This window comes from Clupea harengus, chromosome 8, assembly GCF_900700415.2.
Source record: "Clupea harengus chromosome 8, Ch_v2.0.2, whole genome shotgun sequence".
Taxonomy (NCBI): domain Eukaryota; kingdom Metazoa; phylum Chordata; class Actinopteri; order Clupeiformes; family Clupeidae; genus Clupea; species Clupea harengus.
The window spans coordinates 11418441-11436884 of NC_045159.1; the positions used below are offsets into that span (position 1 = coordinate 11418441).

General features: G+C 42.9%; 1 protein-coding gene across 1 annotated transcript; it reads left to right on the forward strand.

Annotated features, from left to right (window-relative positions):
• The first annotated feature begins 1620 nt into the window (after positions 1 to 1620).
• On the forward strand, positions 1621 to 3347 carry LOC105901012 (trace amine-associated receptor 13c-like). The gene has a single exon (XM_012828408.3). It carries the CDS (start codon positions 2181 to 2183, stop codon positions 3246 to 3248), a length of 1068 nt encoding a protein of 355 aa, XP_012683862.2. The 5' UTR covers positions 1621 to 2180; the 3' UTR covers positions 3249 to 3347.
• The last annotated feature ends 15097 nt before the right edge of the window (positions 3348 to 18444 follow it).

An 18444-nucleotide genomic window follows, 5' to 3' on the forward strand; every position in this document is an offset into this window, starting at 1 on the left:
TTCCTCAGTTCACGAACCTGTGTGCCCCTAGTGGGCTAGTTTGACTCCAACTATTTCCCTGGGCGAAACCCCCAGGGTGGTGTAGTCGTGCATGTGCTCTGGTTAGGCCTAGCTCCACTTCCCATATTGTCATGCCACACTTGCTTTCACCATAATATACAACAGATACGCCCTGAAGGAAGGCTGGGCCCCGAACGAGAACTACATCGTAACCTGCTTCGTCCCTGTCCCAATTACCCAGTACCGAGTTGAGAGAAACAAGGGAGACCAGCAGCCCCGATACGACCATTGATGGGGAGGGCAGCGGTGCCTGTTGGACCCAGACCGACCACAGACGAGAGGGAACCCCTGCCCCAGCCCAGACGCTCCCAACGGGACACCCAGGGCCGAACCCCTGAGAGGTATGGCAACTAGGCCTCATAATCCAGGATCTAGGGACTAGAACCCAATAGTGGGGGAGGATGTCACGGGATGACTAGACCCTAACCCAATAGTGGGGGAGGAACAACATGCTGGGGAATGACTTTCCTATTGGGAACAGTTTAAACTCAACTCTTTCCTAGTGTAAACAAAGATCCTAATCGTCGCCCATTCATTAAATTCATCAAGCAAACTAGCTTCAGGTGTGCAGCGGTGAGCAACTAAGCTGGCGTTTGTTTCATGTCCAGATGTTTGTACTTGTCTTGGTGTTTCGTTTCATAGTGCCGTCTTACATTATATTCTTTCATTACAGCCACATTGCAAACACAAGACAAACAGGTTTGCCCTTTACATCGTTTGGCCATTTTTTTGGGGGGGAGAGACAGGCCGCAAGCTAAACTTTGACTTCAGGTGATGAGGCTGCAGACAGTGGGGCAAGGGCTCGCGCTTGCAGGCCTAAATTGACGTAGGCTACCAACGCGGTGGCAGTGCATTGTGGGACTTGCTGTATAAGCAGTGCGTACGACATACCGGTAGATATTATCTGGCGGGTCTGGCCAGCAGGCCTTGAGTTTGACACATGTGCCTTACATTATTTCCAGAAATATTGAGTGAATGAATCAGTCACCAAAAAATTAAGATGTCTTCCAAACATTACATTAATCAACTTTTTTTATGCTTACATTATGCTTCCAGTAGTTAATGTTAATAAACATGGTACTTAGTATGAATATGACCACAATACTGCAGGCTGTGAGGCAATCCATGATAAAGCACAGACAGCATGTAAATAGGGCTTCTCTGCAAAGAAGTAGTCAAAGCACTTTACATGTGGTAATTCAATTGTAGAATAATATAACTAGACAGTTGCCAGACAAGGCCTTATTTTCCATTCAGTGTTTTACTCAAGGACCTTTTGAAAAATGGCCAGGAGGAGGCATGCTTGTACTGCTCCCCCAGGTGAGGGGTTCATCAGGTGCTCTTGACTGCCTCTCTGGCCTGTTTTCATCGGGTGTGTTTGAGACGTTCTTGGGACGTTCAACATACCATCCCAATAATTGAATGCCAAACTAGGAAGTTAGATATGTCACTGAATACAAAATACTTAATAATATTATATTGTATATATCGGTATATCCAGGTGCTTTTTTATTTATAATTAATGTATTACATGGGATACAGTGAACCGTGCCTATACTGATCCATGTATTCCATATACTGGCACATTTGTCTTTCTTTGTTACATATGGACAGGACAGACCAGGCCAGTATGGGTTCTAATAATCAAGAATGAGGTCTATCATCTTAACCGGAACATGGTGCGGTCCAGCAGGGCCCAGGGCAAATAATTCTATGTGACTTTAATGAACAGACCAGGAACAGAAACTAAAGACATGGGCTCAAGGAAAAAAACAATACGGAAGCATTTGGTTAAAAAACTACAACACAAAACTTTTGAAATAAATAACTGCATCACAGAAAGTCCATGGAGTGGGATTCTACGCAGACTCAACACACCAAAATAAGATACAGATGGAGATCTAAAGTCCTCAAGGGCCAGAAAACAAACAATGCCTTAATATTTTAAACTGTATGGTTACAACTTGTGTTCATTTTGGGTAGGCCAACCGGTACACTCTATTTCCCAGTGCTATTTCTAACAGAGGGCAATGCCCATGAGGTCCCGGAGATAACGTTTTCATTGGTCCCCAACACATAAATACAAGGGCAGTGTTTGGAATAGTCACTAGAAACGTTTGATGCACTGCAGAGCTGCGTCAACTTCATCGTCAGGGAGAGGAACTTCATTCACTCTGGCATACACTGCAATGGAAGAACATTTGAGAGCTAATTACTGCTATCCACTTTTGAACTCTTCATGTACAAGGTTTGCCAGGTCAAAGGCATTATACATTATCATGTACATATTTCTGTTGTCAGTATCTATCTCAACTGTGTTTCTTAATCTGCTGGTGATTATCTCCATCTCTCACTTCAAGCAGCTTCACACTCCAACCAACCTGCTCATCCTCTCTCTGGCTGTGGCTGATTTATTGATTGGACTGATTGTCATGCCTATGGAAGGGTCTCGGTTAATTGAAACATGCTGGTATTTTGGGGACACATTGTGTAACATATTTCCACTCATTTCGGCAGTGGCTCTGTCAGCATCTCTCTGCAGCTTAGTCTTAATTTCCATTGATAAATTCATTGCTGTCAGTGACCCTTTGAGGTACCCTTTGAATGTCACACACAACAAGGCAGCACTAATTGTTGTTCTTAGCTGGTCTTGTTGTCTATTGTATATTTTCTTCTTCTTGTATGACCACCTTACTCAAAGGGAGCCGCACAGAGTATGCCACGGGGAGTGTCTGCTCACAGTCAGTTTCCCATGGTTTGTTTGTGATATTATTGTGTCATTCATCGCGCCTTGTTCCACTGTAATAGGTTTAAACCTGAAAATATTCTGTACAGCTAAGTATCAGGCACAGGCAATCAGCTCTGTCACAGAAAGAGTAAAGGCTGCTAAAAAAGACAGAATGACTAAGAGATCTAGCAGTAAAGCTGCAAAAACCATAGGGATACTTGTTACAGTTTATTTGCTTTGCTATATTCCATTTTATTTAAGCATTCCTGCACATGGTACTGAATCTTTGTCTTTTCTAGTGACCGCTCTCGTATGGGTTATGTATATGAACTCCTGCGTGAACCCAATAATATATGCATTGTTTTACCCATGGTTTAAAGTATCAACTAAGCATATCATCAGCCTTACAATATTACATCAAGGTTCCTCTTATTTCAATGTACAGCCTGATATCAAATAGTTTTTCATCATACTTGAAGCTGACATGTTATTCTATGTGTTTAGATCATTTGTTTCCACAGTGTATACACCAATAGTCATGTAAATTAAAAAATGACTTGGCCCAAGACAAGGTCCATGTACAAGTCAGTTCAGGCTCTTTGAAAGGGATATATGAGAACTCCCTCCTAGTTGCAAAGATTTATGATAAATTACCATATATAACAGCTGTTTTATAAGTAGAGGTAAATTCATGATTGCACTCTAATGTAAAGATAGTTTAATAAAACTTTACTTGATTTACAATCTTGCAAGTGTTTCATTGTGTGTGGTTGCTGAAGTGGATGAAAGTATTTAGCAGTGAGGTAATTAATCATTTTTTAAATGACCAATCTGACCAGTGGTGTAGCTTCCTAATCACAAGTTTTTTTTAGTCTGTATCCAAGTAAATGAGGAAAGATAAACTGTCAATTCCAGTGAGGAAATAGACCGTGCAAAAACAGAAATAATAGTGCATCCATTTTAAACAGGTAGAGGGCAGTAGCACGACACATTGATTTTTCATGTGATTTCAAACATATAAAATAGAGTATTATGCCGAATTGATTCAGTTCATTTTGCTTATGCCATGACAAGATGGTCTTAGGTACTGAACAGCAGGCCATGGGAAAACCGACTAAGTCGTCTTGGTGTGACACCAGTCATGGTCTCAATAAGAGGCATCCCACACAGCTGAAGGCCTCAGCAGCCACTCATGGTGGCACCCATCAGGAGTGCCTTACCCAAAAGTGTCATAGAGCACTCACCATGGTAACTAGACTCTAAAAAATGCTGAGTTGAAATCTACCCATAATCTTATAATCCATAATAAGCACTGGGTCAATATTGGACAGATATAGAACATTTCCAGTCAGATTCTCTTAGCACCTCAGTCCTTATGAATTCTCCTTCACATCTTTCCTTGACCTCATGACGTTTTCCATAAAAAATCGGTTGTAAATGAATTTCAGAAAGATATACTTTATTTTTCAACACAAGTGCTGGGCAGAGATCAAGTTCTCTGGCTGCCTGTGATATAATAGAGAGCATTGAACTGCAAAGGAAAAATGCTTCAGTTGTTCTGCTTTTCAGTAATGCTCAGTGTCGTCTGTGCTGGGATTATATACATTCAACCAACACCGTTATTATCCTTTCAAAGTTAACTGCAGCTATATATGATTATAGATAACGATCTATTGCAATATCTGTCCACATGTACTTTTCCCATCTCAAAGACATAAACACAAGACTTGAGCTTATCTAGTTCTAGCATTTTTATTTAGCAATGTATTTCCTTTACCTAGCATTATATTCTATTTACCCTTCAACAACAGTGAAATTGCACAAAGTACCCCACACTCTGATCACCAGGAATTTAGACGATGACAGAATGAATATACAGTGGGGAAAATAAGTATTTGAACCTCTGCCGATTTCATAAGTTTGGCCACTTGCAAAGAAATGTGTGATCTATAATTGTAATGGTAGGTGTATTTTAACAGTGAGAAATAGAATATCAACAAACAAATCCAGAAAACTGCATTTTATAACATTTATGACTTTATTTGTATTTGATGCAGAAAATAAGTATTTGAACCCCCAAGCAAACAGCAAGAATTCTGGCTCCCAATGACCAGTTATGTGCCCAAGAAGCACACAGATTAGTCCTCATTAGGCCTAACAAGGTACACCTGATCTCAACTGGTGACGTGTATAAAAGAAACCTGTCCAAAGAATCATACATCACACCTTCAACTTCACCACCATGGGCAAGACCAAAGAGTTGACCAAGGACGTCAGAGATAAGATTGTAGACCTGCACAAGGTTGGAATGGGTTACAAAACCATCGGCAAGCAGCTTGGTGAGAAGCAGACAACTATTGGTGCGATTATTCGTAAATGGAAGCAACACCAAACAACTGTCCATCGCTCTAGGTCTGGGGCTCCATGCAAGATATCCCCTCGTGCGGTATCGGTGATCATCCGAAAGGTGCAGAATAACCCCAGAACTACACAGGGGGAGCTTGTGAATGATCTCAAGGCAGCTGGGACCACAGTCACCAAGAAAACCATTGGCAACACACTACGCCGTAATGGTTTGAAGTACTGCAGAACTCGCAAGGTCCCCCTGCTCAAGGAAGCACATGTACAGGGCCGTCTGAAGTTTGCCAATGAACACTTGAATGATTCTAAGGAGGATTGGGGGACAGGATGTGGTCAGATGAGACCAAAATCAAGCTCTTTGGCATCAACTCGACTTGCCGCGTTTGGAGGGGGAAGAATGCTGAATATGACACCATCCCCACCGTCAAGCATGGAGGTGGAAACATTATGCTTTGGGGCTGTTTCTCTGCCAAGGGTACAGGACGACTCCACTGCATCGAGGGGACTATGGATGGGGCCATGTAATGTGGAATATTGGGCTTGAACCTCATTCCCTCATTCCCTCCCATTGAAAACGCAACCTTAAGGATTTGGAGAGGATCTGCAAAGAGGAGTGGACCAAAATCCCTCCTGAGATGTGTGTAAACCTAGTGACCAACTACAAGAAAAGTCTGACGTCTGTGCTTGCCAACAAGGGTTATTCCACCAAGTACTAAGTCATGTTTTGCTAGGGGTTCAAATACTTATTTTCTGCATCAAATGCAAATTAAGTCATAAATGTTATAAAATGCAGTTTTCTGGATTTTTTTTGTTGATATTCTGTTTCTCACTGTTAAAATACACCTACTATTACAATTATAAATCACACATTTTTTTGCAAGTGGCCAAACTTGCGAAATTGGCAGGGGTTCAAATACTTATTTTCCCCACTGTAAATAGGCCTAGGCCACCACCATGTTGTGATTGAAGCAAAATGGTAAAAGCAAGAAGCAAATCAACCAGAAATGAAATTTCAGCAAATGCAAGGTGGAAGTGTTCTTATCCGATGTAAAGGCAAGAAAACAAATTTGTCACCTGGCATTAATAACATCAGAAAAGTCCCAGTTGGAGAGTGGCAGTGGCTACAAATGAGGTGGGGTCAGAGAGTCGCACGACATAAACCTCGGTCAGCCTGGGAGTTGGCAAGGGCGTTTAGCGGCCCTTTAACTGGGCAACCGAAGTGTTTTGATGGGCAGTTGAAAAATATATCAAACTAACTGCACATCTCAATCAAAATTCTGAGATCAAATGAATTGTCCCAAAAAGCCACCCATCACGCACCCCGCCACCTTAATGAATCAAGAGTTGATTCACCTTGCCACTATATGAGTCAGTCACATTTCTGCATCACAGATATTCTGCTTGTTGATGGAATATTTTTTATTAACAAAGAGAAATTCTACCTCCAATTTTGTCTGTATGTGCAGTCAAAACGACTCTTTCTGCAAATTTTGCTTTAAAGTTACGTTGTACACCTGGCTGACATATGAACTGATCCTGTCCCATCCTAACTGGTCTGCCAGTTCCCTCTGGAAAGCCTCTGATGCCAAGAAGCCCAGTGTGGTAAGCAGTTGTAAGGGAACACACAAATACGTGACTCCTCACACGAGAGGATAGATCTTGGAAATCTGAAATGGTTGATAAGCCAGTTATCATCAGGGGCCAAAAAATCTTGCCTGTCTCTGAATACACGCTCCCTTTCAATTCTGCCATTGGCAATGTCCTCTGTTCAAGCTAAAGCTGCCATTTTTAGTAGACTTTGTATAGCATAGCATTTGCGCCCATGTCCATTTTTTTAACTGCATACACCTTGATGTGTTTTTATTTCCAATAAGTGCGCAACTGACTAAGACCATTGAAAATGTCAGACACGCCAGACATGAAAGTGGCACGGAGGATCCCACGCTCTTGATACATCTGATAGTGAGTGTGAAAGATGGCGAATGCAACATTTGTAGTGGGGCCCCCGGGCATCTGACTGCAGTACAGCAGACCGGTGCAGCTAATAGCAGTGGGACAGATGAGGTTGGGCCTGTCTGATGGCAGTGTTACAGATGAGATGGGCCTGTCTGATGGCAGTGTTACAGATGAGGTTGGGCCTGTCTGATGGCAGTGTTACAGATGAGGTTGGGCCTGTCTGATGACAGTGGGACAGATGAGGTTGGGCCTGTCTGATGACAGTGGGGCAGGTGAGGTTGGGCCTGTCTGATGGCAGTGGGGTAGATGAGGTTGGGCCTGTCTGATGGCAGTGGGGCAGATGAGATGGGCCTGTCTGATGGCAGTATGTAGTATTGTACAGTATTCCAGATCAGTATGTCTGACGTGTCTGACGATGGTGCAAAGTTACAGTCGTTGCCCTTTCATCTCATGTGTGTAGAGAGAACAGTAGTGAGTTAAACATAGCAAATTGTTTTGTAACTTAACCTATATTTATTCCTTCATCCATGGCACTGATCTGGAAATGTCAATCAGGCTATAACATGTCCCTCTCAATGTTCGCAATCTTTTCTGGGAACCCTTTCCTCCTACACATGATTGTTAAATTAAAAATATATGTTTTTACACTTTTTAAGGTATATTTGTGTAGGTAGGTTGCTTTCTTAACACCCTGAAATACATTCTGATTATCAATGTTTATGTGAAGGAGAGATAAACACATCTGGTGTTCCCAATAGCCATGCAGGTAATTCACTGTACAGTTTTGTAGTCCAGACATGAAAATAGTTTTAAACAGTTTTAAAACAGCATCTCACCGAATACATACCTGAAAAAATGTATACAAGAACCGTTCTAGCTAAAACTAGTCTTACAATCACACAAAGGCTGACTGAGAATTACTTTACTTTGAAGACAGGCCACAAAACTTTTCAAAATGCCCACAAGATGGCAGTCAGTGATAATAATTTGAAACAGGCAATACCAGACACTACATCAGTCATTCTCAAAGTGTGGTCCGCGACGGCCACAAGTAAATTATTGCGACATTTCTAACATACAACTCAGAACGAAGAGAACACAGTCAGTAGAATCCTAATCTATTAAATAGTAGCCTAATCTATTAAGAAGGTCATGGATTGGTGGCTTAAGACAGGGACAATGAAAAGAAAATTAAATGAGAATGCCTCTGGGAGAAGGAGAAGGGTCACTTCCGCCGCGGAGCTGCATTCAAACAGCGTTTTTTTTCTCCCGCTGCAGAGACATCAAGATGATAACTTTATTCTGTGTTGTGTGACGTTGGATAATGACAACTCATAATTATGAAAAGTTGACTACTAGGATGGCTATATTAATGCCAGTCGGCTAGCCTACAGTTGGTAGTGAATTACTGCGGTCGCGTGGTCGGTATGCGCATCGTAACGGATCCCCATATATCATGAATGAAACTTACTGCTGGTGAAATTACTCTTTTATTTTCTTCTTTCTTCTTTATACATTCAATAAACTGGCAAACTATCACCACCGTAAGAGCTTTGGCCTCATACGGGTCCATTAAAACATCAAACTTTTCAGAGCTCCACTCTGAGCTCATGCTTGGACACTTTGTGTCCACTTTCCACCAGACCTGCTCGTTCTACCCAGTCTCATTCGTGGCCGAGTGATACCCTCCGAACGCAGCGCTCCAATCTCAGAGCGGCTGAGAGAAAGTGGCACAAATCTGCAGCACTGGACGATCTTGCAAGCTACCAGACACTGCTGGCCTCCTTCTCATCCAGCATCACTGCTGCTAAGAAGACTTTTTTCAACGACAAGATCAATGGTGCAACTGACGCTCGGAAACTATTCTCCACCTTCAAAACTCTGCTCTACCCTCCTCCTCCTCCCCCAGCTACTAACCTCACTGCTGATAACTTTGCTTCCTTTTTCACAGAGAAAGTGGCAGCCATCGGGAAACAGTTCGACCAACTGTCTCCCCCCCCTAAGGGCGCAACCGTCAATGGCTCATCATTTCCTTCTTTCACCCCTCTCAGCGAGAGTGAGGTCTCCAAAATCCTAACAGGTAGCCGTCCAACTACATGCCCGCTGGACCCCATCCCATCCAATATCCTTCAAGCCATATCGCCTGCCGTCTTACCGGCAATAACACAGGTGATTAATGCTTCATTTAATTCTGGAACATTCCCTTCTTCATTTAAAGTGGCTCGGGTAACACCGCTGCTCAAGAAGCCGTCTCTCGATCCCACTCAGGTGGAAAACTATCGACCGGTCTCACTTCTCACGCTCCTATCAAAAACCATTGAGAGGGCAGCTTCCAAACAGGTCACAGAGTTCCTATCAAGGAACAATCTCCTCGATCCAAACCAGTCTGGATTCAAAAGTGGCCACTCCACCGAAACAGCCCTGTTGTCTGTGACAGAGGCCTTGAAAACAGCTAGAGCAGCAGCTCAATCCTCAGCTCTCGTCCTGCTTGACTTATCAGCTGCGTTTGATACAGTCAACCACCGCATCCTTCTGTCCATACTGTCAAGTATGGGCATTTCTGGCAATGCGCACTCCTGGTTTGAATCGTACCTCACTGGGCGCTCGTTCAATGTGTCATGGCAAGGTCAGCTGTCTGTACCTCACCACCTTACCACAGGGGTGCCCCAAGGCTCGGTGATGGGACCACTTCTCTTTGCCATTTACACCACTTCGCTGGGCCCTATCATCCGCTCGCATGGTTTTTCCTATCATTGCTATGCCGATGATACTCAACTGTTTCTGTCTTTCCCTCCTGAGGACACCACTGTCTCGGCGCGGATCTCGGACTGTCTTGCTGATATATCCACATGGATGAAAAACCACCACCTTCAGCTGAACCTGGCCAAAACGGAACTGATGGTCTTTCCAGCCAAACAGGCCATCCACCACAACATCAGCATCGATATTGACTCCTTGTCTCTTGTTCCATCCAAAACAGCAAGAAACCTCTGGGTCATTATTGATGACCAACTGACTTTCACGGACCACATTGCCTCTGTCTCTAGGTCCTGCCGCTTTGCGCTATTCAACATCCGCAAAATCAGGCCGTACCTAACCCAGTATGCCACCCAGCTGCTGGTGCAAACCTTGGTGAATTCCCGCCTTGATTACTGCAACGCCCTCCTAACGGGCCTGCCGGCTTGCGTGGTGAAACCACTACAAATGATCCAGAACGCGGCGGCGCGTCTGGTGTTCAACCAACCGAAGAGGGCACACGTCACCCCGATTCTTATTGACCTCCACTGGCTGCCTGTAGCTGCTCGCATTAAGTTCAAGTCACTTATGCTTGCCTACAGAGTGCTTGATGGTTCTGCTCCCACCTACCTAAATGCTCTTGTAAGGGCAAATGTTACACCCAGGACGCTGCGCTCTTCTAGTGAGCGTCGTTTGGCACTGCCGTCTGTGCAAGTACGGCAGTCCAGACTATTCTCATTTGTAGTTCCACGTTGGTGGAATGAACTACCCAGCACTACCAGAGCAGGGGCGTCCCTCTCTACCTTTAAGAAGCTTTTGAAGACCCAACTCTTCAGAGAGCACTTCCCGTCCTAACTGGCACTTCGACTAGTGCGTAACTTGCAATTACAGCAGTTACATTTCTGCACTTCTTTCTTTCTTTTTTATTTCATTTTGTTATATTTCTTATGTAAAGTAGTATTTATTTATTGTTACACCAGGTTCTATTGCTCGTAGCTTGAATATTCTCTCCCTTGTACGTCGCTTTGGATAAAAGCGTCTGCTAAATGACTAAATGTAAATGTAAATGTAAATGTATGCATGTGCATCCGTCCGTAACTAAATCTGTAGCCGTACTGAGAAGTTCACATTAACACATAACACAAATCTGCGATACCTTTTTTACCTTGTCAAAATAAAAGTCCTAATTATCTATAAGAGATAAGGTGGCATAAAACCTCAATACATTCTTCAAACAATACATTATAATTTAGGCACACATCAAAGATCAATAAGGCAAATCCAAAGTAGGCAATCAACCCAAAATGATAGCCCTTATATGGGGTTATTTACACGCATCATTGTGTTTATTGGTGATACATTGGCGTGTGTGATGGGAGTATGAGGCTGTGAGCGAACTATAGTTTGTAACTTAACCAAGTCACGCATGGAGCAGGGTTCCAGATGCTTTGACTAGCGCATTGTCATATCTATAACTAGCCTACCGATAAAAAAAGAAGTGCCAGGTCTGGGTAGGAGGCCTGTTGTTCCGGGGATATACTATTTAGTTAGATGGTCCGCAAGTTTTTTTTTATTGGCTAAGTGGTCCTTGGTCTGAAAAAGTTTGAGAAACACTGCTCTAGATGCTTCTTATAGCTTCTGATGAGTGTCTGAATTCTGGATGAAGGTATTTTGGACCATTCTTCCTTACAATACATCTCCAGTTCAGTAAGGTTTGATGGGTGCCTAGCGTGGACAGCCCGCTTCAAGTCACCCCTTAGATTTTCAATTATATTCAAGTCTGGCGACTGGGATGGCCATTCCAGAACATTGTAGTTGTTCCTCTGCATAAATGCCTTAGTGGATTTGGAGCGATGTTTCGGGTCGTTGTCCTGCTGGAACACCCAACTCCGCCGTAACTTCAGCTTTGTTACAGATTCTAGAACATTATTGTCAAGAATTTGCTGGTACTGAGTTGAATCCATGCGACCCTCAACTTTAACTAGATTCCCAGTACCTGCACTAGCCACACAGCCCCACAGCATGATGGACCCCCCACCAAATTCTACTGTGGGCAGCAAGTGTTTTTCTAGGAATGCTGTGTTCTTTTGCCTCCATGCGTAACGCCTCTTGTTGTGACCAAATAGCTCTAGCTTTGTCTCATCAGTCCACAGCACTTTGTTCCAAAATGAGCCTGGCTTGTTCAAATGTAGTTTTGCATACCTCAAGCGAGCCTGTTTGTGCCGTGTGTGCAGAAAAGGCTTCTTCCGCATCACTCTCCCATACAGCTGTTCTCTGTGCAATGTGCGCTGAATGGTCGAGCAATGCACAGTGACACCATCTGCAGCAAGATGACCTTGCAGGTCTTTGGAGGTGGTCTGAGGGTTGTCCTTGACCATTCTGACCATTCTTCGCCTTTGCCTCTCCGATATTTTTTTGGCCTGCCACTACTGGCCTTAACAAGAACTGTGCCTGTTGCCTTCCATTTCTTAATAACATTCCTCACAGTGGAAACTGATAGCTGAAACCTCCGGGATAACTTTTTGTAGCCTTCCCCTAAACCATACTGCTGGACAATCTTTGTTTTTAAATCATTCGATAGCTGTTTTGATGCCCCCATTTTGCCACTGTTCAGAGGAGAATCAAAGAGAAGCACAACTTGCAATTGGCTACCTTAAATACCTTTTCTAATGATTGGATGCACCTTTCTATGGAATTGAAGGCTTAACGAGTTAATCAGACTAATTATGTGTTGCAGTTAATCAGCATTTAGTAGGTACAGGTATTCAAATCAACAAAATGATTAGGGTGCCTAAACTTTTGCACAGCCTATTTTTCACATTTTATTTAATTTCACACAACTAAATACTGCTACACTAAATATCTTTGTCTGGAAAACACCCCAGCACTCAGTGTTAACTAGAAAATGAATATTACACAACTGTGATCTTTTTTTGGTGAAGACAGAGTAAATTATCATGCAGCCTCAGAGGGTGCCCTAAACTTTTGCATATGACTGTATATGAGAGTGGGTTCTCAGCTCTGACGAGCATGAAAACAAAATACAGGCAAAGACTGTATGTGGAAAACGATTTAAGACTTTCTCAAATTCACCATTTCCATTCAGTCCAGGGTCCGGAACAGTGACGGTCAAAATCCAAAAACCGTACTCCAACAAAAACGTTTGAACTATGTACAAAAGGTGATGTGGTCTGGCCTTATTAGTGTGAAAGGTGACACCTTTTTTTGTGCCACCAGTTCTTTAAACTTGGGCATAAAAGGTGTGAGGGCCAGCTGAGGCACTGATGTAAGTGTTCACCGTAATGTTAACATATAAAACGTTAAAACTTTACAAATTTAAATTTGTCCAATTTCAAGTAATCCATTCTTCAACACTAGCTGCTACCTTATCTTAAAACAGAAAGTAACGTTAAATCTCCATGGCAACAGTTCTCGAGGGTTTGGGAAATAATCTGATTTATTGCTTCCTTCATTATTCACAGCAAAATATATAATTTTCATTACATTTCATATATTTATTACCAGTGATGGGATATAATTTATACCATATATTGAAGATTCAGTCTTAGGTTTGATCAGTCAGGATCCAGGTTTATTCTTGAAGAATGGCTGCCGACCACTGTGAGACAGAGACTTGAAGCTCCATCCTCCCTCACAGGACTTCACCTCAGTAACCGTGGTTACATGGATTTGAATAACCGCCTTAGTCGGACTGAAATCGCATTATCCGTTTCATGTAAGCACCTTAGTCGGATCGTAGTCGGACCGCACATAGTCGGACTAACACCCCTGGATAACTCGATCCGATCCAGTTGATAGTTCGACTATTGCGGCATGTAACGGTGAATTGGATAAGGAACTGGACTTTGCGTCTTTGCGCATGCTCCCTCTCTCCCTGCCAGGTCGTGACCCGGAAGACGAAAGAGGGATAAGTTGTCTCAACTGTTCATACTAATGACACGGTTTTTTATGAATATCCTGCAGACTGTCTCACAAGCTTATTCTTGTTGATTATGAACAAACATAACAGAAGAGGTCCGAAGATATGAGCACCTTTACAATCCCTCCTGAAACACGTATAAGGACGTTCCACATTTTATTTGCTTAAAACAACAGCAGTACTGTCAAATCAGCTGTCACTTGGCTATTACCTGACCAAGGTTCCATGGCAATGTTCCGAAAGCCCATTTTTCCGACAGCCCGCTGTTCCGAAATTGTGAGTACAGCAACGTGAACCACTATAGCCCACATGCACATCCCAATGAATCACACAATCATAAACATATAAATGCCTTTATTTCACAAGCATTAACTTGAATTCAGAATATTATTATACACACATGCATTTGCATCGCGATGATACAAAAATATTTTTATGATTGCCAACGCATGCATGCTTTGTCAGTGCTTGACAAGATCTGCGTAATGTCCTGCGACAATCTGCCGGTGATTTCCTTCGCATGAGTGGTAGCCTACCCCATATTCAAAACCAGAGTAGGCTAAGTTAACAAATATTGCCTAGGAAAAGTTATATGCGTGATAGCCTGGTGAGCGTCTCCGCTCTGCTGTGCAAACGAAATGGTGTGTGTGTTTTGTGCCACTTAAAATATTTCAAAATTTTGCCAGGGGGACTATTTTTCGGAATATTGAGATTTTGGAATATCGGGCTTTCGGAACACTGGGCCGTCTCCCCTGACCAATACCTGTCAAACTCGGTGATACTATTCACAACTAATTTGTCCTTCATTCTATCAAATATGATGAAATTTGGTATTGTGCCCGCGAGGCACGCGTGAGTTTAGTTTTGTTCAGTTATCTGGCGCTGAAAAAAACCACGAATAAGTACTGTCAAATCAGAAAGCAAATCAGCTGTCACTCGGCTATTACCTGACCAATACCTGTCAAACTCGGTGATACTATTCACAACTAATTTGTCCTTCATTTTATCAAATATGATGAAATTTGGTATTGTGCCCGTGAGGCAAGCGTGAGTTGAGTTTTGTTCGGTTATTTGGCGCTGCCCTCTAAAGACAGAGACGTGACAGGTGGATCGAGATATTTTCCCGTAAATACCTTTACCTAAATACCTTTATAGACAACATCGATCATACACTCCCATTGCACTCAAACAACCACACTCAAACGAGGAGATATTGTATCAATTAGCCTATTATGTATTGTGTAACCGGCAGAATTACGGTCCTGTCTCCCAGCAGCCACCGTAGCCCCGGTCCTGCTCTGCCACGCCCCCGAGTAGCACTCTGGCTGTTCATTCATTAGTCAAAGTGCTGCTCCTATATAACAAGCTAACCAGGTAGGATGATACTGGTGTTTGTAATGCACAAGACGCTTCCGGGTATCATGCGTTTCGCTGCCGAAGGTCTCGGTTGGAAGACAACGAGCGAACACACCCTGCTGTATTCTATAGGAAGACAAGTCCAGGTAAACTTTCCCTTTCACGTTACGTTTCACGGTTTGAAATGCTTGTGTGTACTGTTTACATGCTAGTTAAATCCAAATAAAAGTAACAATTATAACTAGGTATAAGATCATTGAATTATTGACTATGGCATATTCTGATTAACTATACCGGTCCCTTCACCAGACTATGTAAAAAAGGGCCACGCACACCTCACGGAAAATTATAAAAATTGAAGCCAGATCTATTTCTGAATTCTCGGTGCGGACATGGGCTGCGTTCCGTTTCCACGTCTGGTGTAGCCATTCTCATTGTTTACAACGGATTAGAACTCTGCTAGTGTCTGCACGGTGTCCACAGGGCAGAATTTCTGCCCTTGGTGTAGCCACAGAAGGGAGGGAGTTGTGGGAGACGACAATAATTTGTCAAATTTGCGGGACAGTTGCGGTGATCTGTGAAAATTGCAATGTCGCCCTGGATTCGCGGGGAATCGTTGAATTTGCGTTAATAGTTGCGATCGCTACATCGCGAAATCCTGGAGGGTCTGTCTCCTGATAAAAAAGGCGGAGGCCTGAACACTTGCCAGAAGTAGTGTATACGTATAATGTCACTCCTCACTGAACCACAAGGTATTCTCCATATTATTTGCTAATTGGTGTGGAGCTGCATCTGCCAGTTGATGCGTTGTTAGGGCAAGAGTGCTACTGATGTAAATAACCATGACTATTCATCAGAGAAAACTGAGAGGCATATGCCCGGGCCAAGGATTATTCAGAACAGAAAGCTACTGAAAGAATTGCATCGCAGCAAGACAAGGTTTATTGTCCACCAATTGATATTGGCCAGTCTGTGTATATAGAAAATCAACCCCAAGGACAAAATAAGATAAAGGATGCTTGGCAGTCTGTCCCATACCTTGTGGCTGAGATTCAGGGGACCACATATACAATTGAACCAGTAGAGGGAGGTAGTTGTATCAAACTACCTGAAAACTTTCCGTATCAAGTCTTTATGAATACTCATTAGAGCCAACCTCTGTCATATTGTCCCTCAGGTATGCTTTCGTACTGCCCTGCCGCAAAACTTGAGTAACAGGCCGGATTTCTGGTAACCTAGATAAGTCAGGTGTTGGTCTTACTTCATGCTTAAATAGCTCAGAGGACGTGAGGATGCAAGGACCCTGTCGACTGCAAGGCCTTTGTTGTATTCGGTTATTGTTATGGTTATCTCTCTAGTTGTTATTGTTATGGTTATAGCTCTAGTTGTTATTGTTATCGTGTTCTCTCTAGCTGTTATTGTTGTCGGTATCTCTCTAGTTGTTATTGTTATGGTTATAGCTCTAGTTGTTATTGTTATCGTTATCTCTCTAGCTGTTATTGTTGTCGGTATCTCTCTAGTTGTTATTGTTATCGTTATCTTTCTAGTTGTTTGAAAGTGAGGAATAACTGAGCATAACTGTAGCGCTTACAGGAACCCACAGAATGTTGTGGTAGTGATGGAACACTACTTTGTCAGATCTGTCAATCATAAATAAATGAACGCACAATTGATTCAACATGGCGAAGAAGTGCTTCAAAACCTGGGACAAGGGTCAGTCGACTCATATCAAAAACAGATTACACCAATTGAAATCTATCTGCCCTGGGGCCATTGTTTGTACAGCTTATTTTGTCAGTTTGTCTGTGCAACACAGGCAGGTAATCAGTCATTAATTGGCTGGAAGTGTTTATTCAGTGAATTTCTCCTTGCAGTCCTCTAGCTGTCTGCTCAGTGTGCTCGCTCAAAACAAATGGTGTCCATACACAGTTCTAGCTCTGTAAATGATAAACAACACAGTGTCTTGGACTGAGCCATAAACAACAAGCATGGAAGGGTAAGGTATAATTTGATTGGCAGTTAAGCTCAAATAAGCCATAGTCTATATTTGTTTTTCAGAATGGTGGACTGCATCTTTAAAGCAACACTATGCAACAATTTTCCACATTTTGAGGAACTAGTATAACTCTAGGTTTCCATTCAGGCGAATTATCGGCAGGCGGTATTCCGCCTAGGGGGCGTGGTCAGAAAAATCATAGTTTGGCTGTAGCAAGTGTCAAGTAGCAAGTTCGGTTGCAGTGCAGCGGTAATATAGCAGATTAGTTTGTGAAGTCATGAAAATATGATAGATGTTGCGGCTGTCACTCATGCTCTGATTCATTTACTTATCCATTAAATATATTCCTTTATTAATTGGTTTTATCTGATTCATTTATATCAGCCAGTTAAATCACGATATCACACATATCAGAGGCAAAACGCACCAATGAGGCTACTTGGCGCTTTTTTTTTGTTTTATTTTGGAACGCAGGTTTTGTATAAATATGGGTTTGCAAAGCGAGATGTACATCACTTGGATTCATCATGTATCAGCAAGCTCTCACGACTGTGGCTCTCTTCATTCTTCTGGACCGGACAAGACGGACAAGACGGCAGCACAGGCACTGGGTCCACCCGATCCACCAAGCGCGCCAGACCCATGGCGAGTACCATCGTTTTGTGCAGGAGTTGCGTCTGGACAGCTATCTGTTCCAGCGCTATTTTAGGCTCAATATTGAGCAGTTCGATGATCTGCTCTCGCGAGTTGGCCCCCGGATCACTAAGGAGGATACCAGGCTGCGCAGATCGATTGGACCGGCAGAACGTCTCGCCATTTGCCTTCGGTGAGTTTAGTTTTTCTGTTTACGCACGGCATTTTATGATATACTGCGGCATAGTTTGCAAGCTTATCTACCAATGCCATTTTGTATTAGGAGCATGTCATTTATTAAAACGTTTTTGATGCAATTTGGTACAGGTTTATACTACAGATCATTGCATGTAGGCTAAAGCATACATTTTCAATTAGCCTATAATAAGTGAACCTACTTAAACGGCGATTGTTGAATTTGTATTGATTTTTATTTTTTTGTTTGTTCGTTTTATTACAGATACCTTGCCACTGGGGACTCTTTTAGGTCCATTAGTTTCAGTTACCGTGTAGGGCTCTCCACTGTAGCCAGCTTCGTCGGTGAGGTGTGTGTGGTCATCTGGGACTGCCTGGTTGCGGAGTTCATGCCTGTGCCACGCAAGGATGACTGGCGTGCCATTGCTGATGGGTTCCTCCACAAGTGGGATTTCCCAAATTGTGTAGGTTCCATCGACGGGA

Coding starts and splice junctions, on each gene's coding strand:
- LOC105901012 (XM_012828408.3), top strand. CDS start 2,181: ATGCACTGCAGAGCTGCGTCAACTTCATCGTCAGGGAGAGGAACTTCA.